At 48.1% G+C, this 13,413-nt stretch overlaps 1 protein-coding gene across 4 annotated transcripts in view; it reads right to left on the reverse strand.

The window, feature by feature from the left end:
• The window catches only part of RILPL2 (Rab interacting lysosomal protein like 2), a 29,129-nt gene extending 19,927 nt beyond the window's left edge, over nt 1-9,202 (reverse strand). For 3 of the 4 annotated variants that reach the window (XM_035258070.3, XM_054239075.2, XM_035258069.2), the window contains exon 1: nt 8,789-9,202. In XM_035258070.3, the coding sequence (XP_035113961.1) occupies nt 8,789-9,127 (339 nt within the window). In that variant the 5' untranslated portion in view covers nt 9,128-9,202. Of the gene's footprint in view, nt 1-2,726; nt 3,002-8,788 lie in introns of those variants that run through there. The other variant, XM_054239074.2, reaches the window with a different exon arrangement.
• Between the last annotated feature and the right edge of the window lie 4,211 nt (nt 9,203-13,413).

Consider the following 13,413-nt stretch of genomic DNA (forward strand, 5'->3'; position numbering starts at 1 on the left):
GGGCTTAAGCAATTCCCCAACCTCGGCCTCTGGAGTAGCTGAAACTACAATTTTGTGCCATCATGCCTGGCGAATTTTTTATTTTTTGTAGAGAGGGGGTCTCACTATGTTGCCCAGGCTGGCCTCAAACTCCTGGGCTCAAGTGATCCTCCCACGTCAGCCTCCCAAAGTGTTGGGATTACAGGCATGAGCCACAGTTCCTGACCCTTTAGAAGGATCAAGGTCATGAAAGACGAGAACAACCTAGGAAGTATTCCAGATTAAAGGAGATTAAAGAGAAATGACAGCCAAAGGCACCGTGTGACCCTGGACTGGATCTTCCATCAGAAAAAACAATGTTGACTAGGCACGGTAGCTCATGCCTGGAATCCCAGCACTTTGGGAGGCCAAGGCAGGTGGATCACCTGAGGTCAGGAGTTCAAGACCAGCCTGGCCAACATGGCAAAACCCCCATCTCTACTAAAAATACAAAAATTAGGTGGGTGTGGTGGTGCACACCTGTAATCCCAGCTACTTGGGAGGGTGAAGAGGGAGGATCACTTGAATCCAGGAGCAGAGGTTGCGGTGAGCTGGGATTGTGCCACTGCACTCCAGCCTGGGCAACAGAGTGAGATTCTGTCTCAAAAAAAAAAAGAAAAGAAAAAATAATGTTATTAAGGGCATTATTGCCGAATTTTGAAGGTGAATAGTGTATAACATCTTAGTAGTTTATCAGCTTTCCCCCTCCTGCATTTGGTCATTTATTGTGATTATGTAACAGTATGTCTTAGATTGGAGGTCCCCAGCCCTGGGACCATGAACCTAAATGTCCATTAATAGAAGTGTGGTTAAACAAACTAAGGCACAACCACACTCCAGAATATTCTACAGGTGATGAAGATAGTGACGATCACCTGAGCCCAGGAGTTCGAGAACAGCCTGGGCAACATGGCGAGTCTCCATTTCTACAAAAAAATACAAAAATTAGCTGGGCATGGTGGCACGCACCTGTAGTCACAGCTACTCGGGAGGCTGAGGTGGGAGGATCGCTTGAGCCTGAGAAGTTGAGGATACGGTGAGCCATGACCACACCACTGAACTCCCGTCTAGGTGACAAAGTGAGGCCACAAAAAAAGAAAAGAAAACACTTTGTGTTGTTGAGGCTACAGGGAAAGAGGCCCTTATGTTGAACACTGAGGAAGCAGATCTCATTAACCTCTTTGGAGTGTAATTTATCGAGACAAATTTCAAACGCACCTTTCCTCTGACCCAGTGAGGATCCACTTCCTCTAGATATTGGCTTATCAGGGGCCAAACAGCATATGTCAGGGAGAGTCATTGTTGCATGTGGTAAGAGGAAATGATTGGAAAAGAAATGGCTTTTGGCCGGATGCGGTGGCACCCGCCCGTAATCCCTGGACCTTGAGAGGCTGAGGCAGGTGGATCACTTGAGGTCAGGAGTTCGAGACTAGCCTGGCCAACATGGTGAAACCCTGTCTCGGCTGAAAAATACAAAAATTATATGGGGGTGGTGGCATGCACCTGTAGTCCCAGCTACTCAGGAGGCTGTGGCAGGAGAATTGCTTGAACCCAGGGGGCAGAGGTTTCAGTGAGCCAAGATTGTGCCACTGCACTCCAGCCTGGGCAACAGAGCAAGACTCCGTCTCTAAATAAATAAATAAAGCAAAATCAAATAAAATACATTGAATTATAACAATAGCACCTAAGCTGACAGTTATCAAAATGTTTTTAAAGCAAATTTATGACTACTATAGTTGACTTTGCCGGGCACGGTGGCTCACGCCTGTAATCCCAGCACTTTGGGAGGCCGAGGCAGGTGGATCACGAGGTCAAGAGATCGAGACCATCCTGGTCAACAAGGTGAATCCCCGTCTCTACTAAAAATACAAAAAATTAGCTGGGCATGGTGGCGCGTGCCTGTAATCCCAGCTACTCAGGAGGCTGAGGCAGGAGAATTGCCTGAACCCAGGAGGCAGAGGTTGCGGTGAGCCGAGATCGTGCCATTGCACTCCAGCCTGGGTAACAAGAGCGAAACTCCGTCTCTTTTGAGAGACAGTGTCTTGCTATGTTGCCTAGGCTGGTCTAGAAATCCTGGGCTCACGTGATCCTCCTGCCTCAGCCTCCCAAAGTGCTGGGATTACAGGCATGAGCCAATGCTCCAAGCCTATAGCTCCTTCTTTATTAAATAACAAGATCTAGCCATACATTTAAGAAAATACTGAACACAAAATTCTGAGATATGCATTAATACTGTGTAGCCTCCCAAAGTACTGGGATTACAGGCGTAAGCCACTGCACCTGGCCCCTTCTGCATTTGGAGATTATATTTTTTTAAAAGGAAGAAAAGGCCGAGTAGAGTGGCTCATGCTTCTAATCCAAACACTGTGGGAGGCCGAGGTGGGCAGATCATCTGAGGTCAGGAGTTCAAGACCAGCTTGGCCAACATGGCGAAAAATACAAAGCTGGGCGTGGTGGTGGGCACCTGTAATCCCTGCTACTCAGGAGGCTATGGCAGGAGAGAATTGCTTGAGCCCGGGAAAAAGAGGTTGCAGTGAGCCAAGATGGTGCCACTGCACTCCAGCCTGGGCGACAGAGTGAGACTCAGCCTCAAAACAAACAAACAAATAGAAAATAAAAGGAAGAAAAGAAAACCTTAGGATGGCTACTGTCCAAAGAAAAGAAAGTAACAAGCATTGGGTGAGGAAGTGGAGAAACTGGATCCCCTGAAGCCCCTCATGATGACGTAAATGTGTAAATGACGCAGTTGCCATGGAAAACAGTAGGGCCATTCTTTTAAAAATTAAAAATCCAATTACCATTTGATCCAGCAATTCCGATTCTGGGTATGTATCTGGAGCACTGGAGGCAGGACATGAAGAGATATTTGCATACCCATGTTCATAGCAGCACCGTTTACTTCATTATTATTCTTTGAGATGGAGTCTTCCTCTGTCACAGGCTGGAGTACAATGTCATGTTCTTGGCTCACTGCCCCCTCCACCTGCCAGGTTCAAATGATTCACCTGCCTCAGTCTCCCGAGTAGCTGGGATTACAGACCTGCACCACCATGCCTGGGTAATTTTTGTATTTTTAGTAGAGACAGGGTTTCGCCATGTTGTCCAGTCTGACCTCGAACTCCTGACCTCAAGTGATCCTCCTGCTTCAGCCTTCCAAAGTGCTGGGATTACAAGCATTTGAGCCACCATGCCCTGTCTAATTTTTTGTATTTTTAGTAGAGACAGAGTTTTGCCACGTTGGCCAGGCTGGTCTTGAACTTCTGACTTCAGGTGGTCTGCCTGCTTTGGCCTCCCAAAGTGCTGGAATTATAGGGATGAACCACTGTGCCTGGCCTTACTAGAATTTAAAAAATCAAGAGCTGGGTGTGTGGTGGCTTATGCCTGTAATCCCAGCACTTTTAGAGGCCAAGGTAAGTGGATCATGAGGTCAGGAGATCAAGACCATCCTTGCTAACATTGTGAAACCCCATCTGTACTTAAAATACAAAAAAATAAAAATAAAATAAAATTAGCCCGGTGTGGTGGCATTCGTCTGTATTCCCAGCTACTTGGGAGGCTGAGGCAGGAGAATCGCTTGAACCTGGGAGGTAGAGGTTGCAGTGAGCCAAGATCACGTCACTGTACTCCAGCCTGGGCAACAGAGCGAGACTCTCTCAAAAAACAAACAAACAAAAATCAAAAAGAAGTCAGGAATGGTGGCTCATACCTGCAATCCCAGCACTTTGGGAGGCTAGGGTGGATGAATTGTTTGAGCCCAGGAGTTTGAGACCAGCCTGGACATCATGGCAAAACGTCATCTCTAGAAAAAATATAAAAATTAGGTGGGTGTAGTGTCGCACGCTTATAGTCTCATTGCTAGGGAGGCTGAGGTGAGAGGATCACCTGAGCCCAGGGAGGTCGAAGCTGCCGTGAGCAGTGTTCACACCCACCACTGCACTCCAGCCCGGGTGACAAAGCGAGACCAAAACATACAAAGAAAAAAAAGGCATATTTTTGTGAACTGTCTAGTGGCACTAAACATTCATTTTCTTTTTTCTTTTCTTTTTTTTTTTTTTTTTTTTGAGACGGAGTCTTGCTGTGTTGCCCAGGCTGGAGTGCAGTGGCACAATCTCAGCTCACTGCAACATTGGCCTCCCGGGTTCAAGTGAGTCTCCTGCCTCAGCCTCCCGAGTAGCTGGGACTACAGGTGCACACCACCACGCCCGCCTAATAACATTCATTTTCTTAATTCATGCCTTTTCCCTATCCCTGTTCTTCAGGCTGCAGTTTGGGAAGAAAATCTGCCATGTCATCTGCCGCCTGATGAAACTTGTTCCCTTTGCCCCACATGGGAATTTACCCAGCCCCTGTGCAGACCACACTGTTCTTGGCCCGTAATGGGACTTCCTCCATATCCTTGTGCCGGGAGATGGAGGCAAAAATAACACAGAATGTGGCTGAGCAATCCTGGGCAAGTCATTTGACTTTCCTTGACTCTCAAAAGCCAGGCTGCAAGTCATCACCCTTAACCATGTCACTCGACAGATACTAAAGTACAACCTTATCTGCAAATACAATTGTCATGTCACTTAGGAATAGGTAACATAAGTTATCAGGGCCCAGACAGAGAAGGTATGAGGCAACTACTAATACTAATACAGTTACCAGGGAAGCTACTGGGAAACTCTTCCCCATGAATTTCAGTGACTCCGTTCCTGATCTTTCCTGGCTTACTTCTTCGTTTGTATACTTTTTTTTTTTTTGAGACGGAGTCTCGCTCTGTCACCAGGCTGGAGTGCCCTGGCTCAATCTCAGCTCACTGCAACCTCCCCCTCCTGGGTTTAAGCGATTCTCCTGCCTCAGCCTCCTGAGTAGCTGGGACTACAGGCACGTGCCACCATGCTCAGCTAATTTTTGTATTTTTAGTAGAGATAGGGTTTCACTATATTGGCCAGGGTAGTCTCAATCTCTTGACCTCGTGATCCACCCACCTCAGCTTCCCAAAGTGCTGGGATTACAGGCATGAGCCACTGTGCCTGGCCTTGGTTTATATTTCTTGGGTTTTTTTGTTTGTTTTTGAGACAGAGTCTTGTTCTGTTGCCCCGGCTGGAGTGTAGTTGCACGATCTCTGCTCACTGAAACCTCTGCCTCCCGGGTTCAAGTGATTCTCGTGCCTCAGCCTCTGAGTAGCTAGGATTATAGGCATTGTGGCACCAGGTCCAGCTAATTTTGTATTTTTAGGAGAGACAGGGTTTCACCATGTTGCCCAGGCTGGTCCCAAACTCCTTGCCTCAAGCGATCTGCCTGCCTCAGCCTCCCAAAGTGCTGGGATTACCGTTGTGAGCCACTGCTCCCGGTTTGTGTACTTGTGCTGGGTTGTAGGAGTGTGCGTCTGACCTCTCCCACTAGATGTGAGCTCCTTGAGGGCAGGGACCTTCATAACCCCAGAGCCTCAGATCAGTCACTGCAGTCACTCATCAAATGTTAGTACAACAAATAAGGTCTAATGTCTGGATTCAGGGATGGGATGTTGAAGAACAGCATCCCTGACTTCGTCTCTTACTTGCCGTTAAGTCCTTAGGCAAATTACTTAACTATTCTGTGCCTCAGTTTTGTAAAACAATAATAGTGTGAGGATTAAAAATGACATTGTCCACTTACAGCAGCTTAAAAAAAAAAACTGTGCTGGAGACCTGTTAGTGAGTCATAAAATTAATTTAATAAGTTACAACAAGAATTTTAAAAAACTAGGCCGGGCACAGTGGCTCATGCCTGTAATCCCAGCACTTTAGCTGAGAAACTTCATACTTCCCTGTGAGGCCGATGTAGGCAGATCACTTGAGCCCAGGAGTTCAAGACCAGCCTGGGCAACATGGTGAGACCCCATCTCTACAAAAAATACAAAAATTAGCCAGGTGGTTGGTGTGTGCCTGCAATCCTAGCTACTAGGGAGGATGCGGTAGGGACTCACTTGACCCCAGGAGGTTGAGGCTTCAGTGAGCCTGGATGACAGAGAAAGACCCTGTCCCCCCAGAAAATATTTTTTTTTTAGACAAAGTCTCACTGTCTCCCAAGCTGGAGTGCAGTGGTGCGATCCCTGCTCACTGGAACCTCCACCTCCCAGGTTCAAGTGACCCTCCTGCCTCAGCTTCCCGAGTAGCTGGGACTACAGGTGTGCACCATGATGCCTGGCTAATTTTTGTGTTTTTAGTAAAGATGGGGTTTCACTATGTTGGCCAGGTTGGTCTCAAACTCCTGACCTCATGATCAACCCGCCTTGGTCTCCCAAGTGCTGGGATTACAAGCGTGAGTCACCGCACCCGGCCCCTTAAAAAGAATGTAAAAAGTCATAAAAACAGAATAGAAAAGACATTATGACTGTGCATTATGTACAGTAAGGACCAAGTTAGGGTAAATTATTTCTTGAAACTTTTGTTTCATCGATACTGTATAGCGATGTAAAATGTAATTTTGTAAAACTGAGGTAGAAACATACATACAGTAGAATGCTCTAATGTTGGCTGGGCGCAGTGGCTGGGCTGAAGCAGGGGGATCGCTTGAGGCTGAGGGGTTAGAGACCAGCCTTTGCAAATGAGACCCCATCTCTACCAAAAAAAAAAATTAAGCACTAGCTTGATGATTTTTTTTTTTTTTTTTGAAACAGGGTCTTCCTCTGTTGCCAGGCTTGAGTGCAGGGGCTTGATGAAGGCTCATTGCAACCTCAACCTCCTGAGCTAGCTGGATGATTATTTTTATTTTTCTTTCCTTTTTTTTTTTTTTTCACCATTTCACCTTCTGGGTTTCTGGGATGATTTTTTTTTTTTTTTAAAGATAGAGTTTCCCTCTTTTGCCCAGGCTGGAATGCAGTGGTGCGATCTTGACTCACTGCAACCTCTGCCTTCTGGTTTCAAGTGATTCTCCTGCCTCAGTCTCCCAAGTAACTGGGATTACAGGTGCCCACCACCATGCCCTGCTAATTTTTTTGTATTTTTAGTAGAGACAGGGTTTCACCATGTTGGCCAGGTTGTGATCTCACCTGACCTTGTGATCCGCCGCTTCGGCCTCCCAAAGTGTTGGGATTACAGGCATGAGCCACCGCACCTGGTTGGATGATTTTTGACATATGTCTAGATCCCTATATCCATACCTTGATTAAGATATGGGACACTTCTAGCTCTCTATCAATTTCCCCTCTGTTGCCCTCACCACCAGTTTGCCTTTTATAACTATAAATTATTTTGCCTGTTCCTGAATTTTATTTAAATGTACAGTAGAGTCGGGTGTGGTAGCTCATGCCTGTAATCCCAGCACTTTGGAAGGCTAATGTGGGCGGGTCACTTGAGGCCAGGAGCTTGAGGTCAGCCTGGGCAACATGGCAAAACCCCATCTCTACTAAAAAAGAAACACACACACACACACACACACACACACACACACACACACACACAAAAGCCAGGCATGGTGGCAGGTGCCTGTAATCCCAGCTACTGAGGAGGCTGAGGCAGGAGAATCACTTGCACCCAGGGGTGGAGGATGCAGTGAGCTGAGGTCATGCCACTGCACTACAGCCCGAGTGACAGATCAAGACTCTGACTAAAAAGAAAACAAGAAAAAAGGTTGGACGCAATGGCTCACACCTGTAATCCCGGGACATTGGGAGACTGAGGTGGACAAATCACTTGAGGTCAGGAGTTCAAGACCAGCCTAGCCAACATAGTGAAACCCCATCTCTACTAAAAATACAAAAATTAGCTAGGCATGGTGGTGGGTGCTTGTAATACCAGCTATTTGGGAGGCTGAGGCAGGAGACTAGCTCGAATTCAGGAGGTGGAGGATGCAGCGAGCCGAGATTGTGCCACTGCACTCCAGCCTGGATGACAGAGCAAGACTTCATCTCAAAAAAAAAAAAAAAAATCTACAGTAGGTTCTCTTTTATGCCTGGCTTCTTTCTCTCAATGTAACAGTGAGATTCATCCACACTGTTATGTATATCAGCACTGTTCTTTTTTCTCTGCTGCATTGTATTCCATATGTCACAATTTCAAAACTTGATTGGTTTGCATTTGGATTGTTTCTAATTTGTGAGTTTTAGTTAGGACTAAAGCTGTTCTGAATCTTCTTGTCTATGTCTTTTTGTGGTCATATGCACTAATTACTCTTCAGGTAAAATGTGTTTCTTGTCCAAGTGTGGTGGCTCACACCTACAATCCCAGCACTTTGGGAGGCCAAGGCAGGAGGATTGCTTGAGCTCAGAAGTTTGAGACCAGCCTCAAACTGGGTAACAAAGTGAGACCCCCCCATCTCTACAAAGCATCAAGAAAGTTAGCCAGGCATGGTGGCACATGCCTGTACTCCCAGCTGCTTGGAAGGCTGAGGCAGGAGAACTGCCTGAACCTAGGAGGCCAAGGCTGTAGTGAGCCGTGTTCACACCACTGCACTCCAGCCTGGGCCATACAGCAAGACCGTGTGTCAAAAAAAGAAACAAGTGTTTCTTGCTCTAGGTCAGAGGTTCTCAAACTGTGGACCCTGGACCAACAGCATCAGAATTAGCTGGCAACTCGTTAGAAATACAGATTCTGGCCAGGCAGGCTGGCTCACACCTGTAAACCAGCACTCTAGGAGGCTGAGGCTGGAGGATCACTTGAAGCCAGGAGTTTGAGACCAGCTTGGGCAACACAACGAGACCTCATCTCTTAAAGAAAAGAAAAAAAAAGAAGTCACCTCCCTGCCAGTTAGCGCCCTCCCAACTCCGCAGGCGCCGCGGGCCCGACACTCTGGCTCCCACACTAACCTCCTCGCTGGCCGGAGGGCCCTGGCTCCGCAGCCCCTCCACCTCCTTCCTGAGGCTGTCCCTCTCCATCTTCAGCTCCTCCACTGCCAGGCTGCCCTCATTCACCAGCGCCTCCAGCATCTCCAGGACGCGGACGACTTTGAACTGCAGCTGCGTCACCCGAGGGTCGCTGCCCAGGGCCATGAGCTCGCGGCCCAACAGGTAGGAGATGTCATACACGTCCTCGGCGGTCAGCTGGAAGGGGCTCTTGCCCAGCGCCCCTTCGGGCCCAGCCTCATCCCTCTCCTCGTCCTCGTCTCCCTCCTCCTCTTCCTCTTCTCGCACAGGGGGCTCCTCCATGGCCACCAGACCCCCGCCGACCCCCGGAGCTGCTGTCTTGGAGTCTCCCGAAGGTTGAACTTCCTCCCGGCACCCAAAACTTTCCGCTGGGCAGAGTCCCTACCTGCCCAATCAGCGTCGCCTGGGGGTGGGCCTGGGGCGGGGAGGGGGAATGGAGCAAGGGGCTGCGCACGCGACTCTCAGGCCTTCGCCCCCGGTGCACCGTCCCCGCTGCTGGACGCGCGGGAGGGCGCGCTCCAGGATGTGGTTTGGGGTGCGAAGGGACAACGGAAAGGGAGGGCGGCCGAAAAGAGGAAAGGGGAAGTTCAGGGGTGACGGCGATCGCCCCAGCCTGGGAACAGTTGCAGTCCCGGGGAGGAGACGCCCTGAGCCCCGCCCCTGGCGACCGCGGGTGGGAGGCGCGTTTCCGTGGCGATGAAGTTTCCACCGCGCAATTGGAGAGCCGGGTAAAATGAACGCAACTTTTTCCTTTCTACCCTAGTGCTTTCCAGCCGTAGAATTTGCTTCGTATGTGATGGAAGATCCGACCTCTCTTTGACGGTGTTTTCTGGAGCCTGCGGCCAAACAGAAAGCAGTTGTGGGCAGCGCTAGAGTCCCCGATACTTGAGGATCTGGAAAACTCCCAGGCAAATTGTCACCAGGGCCTGGGGCATCTGACTTGGCTGTGACTCTCAATAGAATTCCCGCCTTGCTTACTTCGCTGGTTCCTCGGCTCCTCCACGTAACCAGCACTGTCACCTTGGCAAGATACTTAACTTCCCTGAGCCTCGGTCTCCTCCTCTGTAAAATGGGAGCAACAGCCGGACCCAGCTGGCAGGGTTGCTGCGAGGAACATGAGCTTATGAGATCAAGTGTGTGACACCTCAAGCACTTAGGAAGCACTCACATACGTGGTTTCGATCCTTCATTCTGTCTTCCATAGAGCTAGGAAGGAATTGCTGGTGTTGGAGACACCTTGCTACTTGGGTGAGAGAAGGAGGGGTAATTAACAAGAGAGAAACCACTGTCTGAAAATCACAAAGCATTCCTCACATAGGCGGAATCCATATTACTGAGAATATTAGCAGTGTGGGTTAGAAACTTGAGTTATTCGCTGTGGCTCATGCCTGTAATCTCAGCACCTTAGGAGGCCGAGGTGGGAGGATTGCTTGAGCCCAGGCATTTGAGACTAGCCTGGGCATCATAGTGAGACTCTGTCTCTACAAAAAATAAACAAAATTAACCGGACACGGTGGTTCAGGCCTGTAGTGGCCGCTACTTGGGAGGCTGAGGCAGGAGGATTGCTTTAGCCTAGGATAGGATGTTGACGCTCCAGTGAGCCAAGATGGCACCACTGCACTCCAGCCTGAGTGACAGAGTGAAACAATGTCTCAGAAAAAGCACAACAAATCTCAAATTATTTTAGGTTTGACTGGAGGTTTGTGATAGTCTCAGGTAGAAAACTCAGCAACGGGGCTTGTCTTTCCCAGGAATGCACTGGCAGCTTTCCGCGTGATCCGAGTACCCATTTTCTCCACATTGAGATTCTAGAATCTCAATGGAGAATGTACATAGACTAAACCAACAAACAAAAGCAAGGCAAACTAACAAAACACGCTGTTTTCAGAGGACTGTTTTATTTTATTTTTATGTTTTCTTTTGAGACAGTGTCTCACTCTGTTCCCCAGGCTGGAGTGCAGTGGCACAATCTCAGCTCACTGCAACCTCCACCTTCCAGGTTCAAGCGATTCTCCTGCCTCAGCCCCTGAGTAGCTGGGATTACAGGAGCACGCCACCATGCCTGGCTAATTTTTTGTACTTTTAGTAGAGACAGAGTTTAACCATGTTGCCCAGGCTGGTCTCACACTCCTAACCTCAGGTGATCCACCCGCCTCGGCCTCCCAAAGTACTGGGATTACAGGCGTGAGCCACCATGCTTGGGCTTTCTTTTTTCTTTCTTTTTGAGACAGAGTTTCACTCTTGTCGCCCAGGTTGGAGTGCCATGGCATGATCTTGGCTCATTGCAACCTCCACCTCCTGGGTTCAAGCGATTCTCCTGCCTTAGCCTCCCAAGTAGCTGGGATTACAGGCACCCACCACCACCCCCAGCTAATTCTTGTATTTTTAGTAGAGATGGGGTTTCACCATGCTGGCCAGGCTGGTCTTGAACTCCTGACCTCAGGTGATCTGCCCACCTCGGCCTCCCAAAAGCTGGAATTACAGGCGTGAGCCACCGCATTCGGCCTATTTTATCTTAAGAGATGAGAGGCCTTGCTCTGTCACCCTGGCTGGAGTGCAGTGGCACGATCACAGCTCACTGCAGCCTAGAACTCCTGGGTTTGGGAGCTTACTGAGTAGCTGGGACTATGAGTAGCTACTTAGGAGCTTCCTGAGTAGCTGGGACTATGGTGCTTGCCACCTTGTCTGGCTTTTTTTTTTTTTTTAAGAAACAAGGCCTTGTTCTGTTGCCCAGGCTGGTCTCAAAATCCTGGCCTCAATGGATCCTCCTGCTTAGGCCTCCCAAAGTGCTAGGATTACAGGAATAAGCCACTGTGCCCTGCCAGCAATGTTGTAATAATCAAAACGAAGGGCAGAGGCCTAGAAGTCCACAAGTCACAGAGTGACAGCATCTAGTGATTAAATTCTGAGATGAAACAGTAGGGCTGCCATAAGTAAAACAGTATGTATATCCATCCAATAGGATATTATTCAGCCGTAACAAATAATGAAAACTAAAATCGAGTGCTCATACATGAATTATTGCATATATTGGCAAATGATTTTCAGTAAGGGAGCCAAGACCATTCAATGAGGCAAGGACAGTCTTTTCAACCAATGGAGTTCACCCTATACAAAAAATTAACTCAAAATGCATCTAAGGGCCATCATGGTGGCCAGGAGTTGGAGACCAGTCTGGGCAAGGCAATAAGAACCCTCTCTACAAAAAACAGAAAAGGAGCCCAGCACCGTGGCTCACTCCAGTACTTTGGGAGACTGAAGTGGGCAGATCACTTGAGGTCAGGAGTTCGACACCAGCCTGGCCAACACGGTGACAGAGAATGAAAAGTTGTTTAATGGGGATAGAGTTTCAGTTGTGCAAGATCAGAAAGTTCAGAGACTGGTTACACGTGAGCCACTGTACCTGGCCAAAACACGTTAATTTCTCAGGGCCATGGGCCGGGCGCGGTGGCTCACGCCTGTAATCCCAGCATATTGGGAGGCTGACTTCTGAGGATTATTTGAGGCCAGGAGTTCCAGACCAGCCTACACAACAAAGTGAGACCCCATCTCTACAAAACATAAAAGAATTAGCTGGGTGTGACAGTGCATATCTGTGGTCCCAGCTACTTGGGAAGCTGAAGCTGGAGAATCACTTGAGCCCAGGAGTTCCAGGCTGCAGTGAGTCGTGATCATGCCACTGCACTCCAGCCTGAGCGACAGAGCAAGACTGTCTCAAGAAAAAAAATTTTTAATCAATAGATCAATCAATCAATAAAATAAAGCTGGGCGTAATGGCTTATGCCTGTAATTAGAGTCCATGGTGAAACACCATCTCTACTAAAAATACAAAAATTAGTGGGCCGTTGTGCTGGGCACCTGTAATCCCAGCTACTTTGGAAGCTGAGGCTGGAGAAAATCGCTTGAACCTGGAAGGGGAGGTTGCAGTGAGCTGAGATCACGCCACTGCACTCCAGCCTGGGCAACAGAGCAAAACTCGGTCTCAATAAATAAATGAATAAATATATACATACATAAATACATAAAATAAAGAGATAGGAATTTGATTAAACAGTTTATCTTGAATGACATAGACATCAGCCCATGGATGGCTTCTGTGCTTTCATAGCTGCCTCTCATAGCTTCGGTGAGTTTGTCTTCCGACTTCCAATCATGTGCTTCGAAACTCAACATGAAACTCGCTTGTCCCAGCTGGGCTTCTGACTGCCCTAACTTTTCAGACAAATCAAAGACCCAAACAGTGCTATAGACTGCATTAGAAAGCCCGCTCGTGGAACTCGGTGTATTCGCCCAGGATTTAGTCCATGAACACTCAAACAATTTGTAATCCAAAGCAGATCTGAAAGATGAGAATATACACTTATCTGTGCATTTCCTTTAGGTAAATATGTCTCAATAAAGTGCTGGGGAGAAAGGAATGAAGCCGTGACACACGCTACACCAAGGACAAACCCTGAAAACACCATGCTGAGTGAAAGAAGTTAGACATAAAAGGCTACAAGGAGTATGATTCCATTTACATGTACTGTCCATAGAGGCATATCCATAGAGGCAGAGTAGATTAGTCC

The sequence above is a fragment of the Callithrix jacchus genome, chromosome 9 (genome assembly GCF_049354715.1).
Source record: "Callithrix jacchus isolate 240 chromosome 9, calJac240_pri, whole genome shotgun sequence".
NCBI classification, from domain to species: Eukaryota; Metazoa; Chordata; class Mammalia; order Primates; family Cebidae; genus Callithrix; species Callithrix jacchus.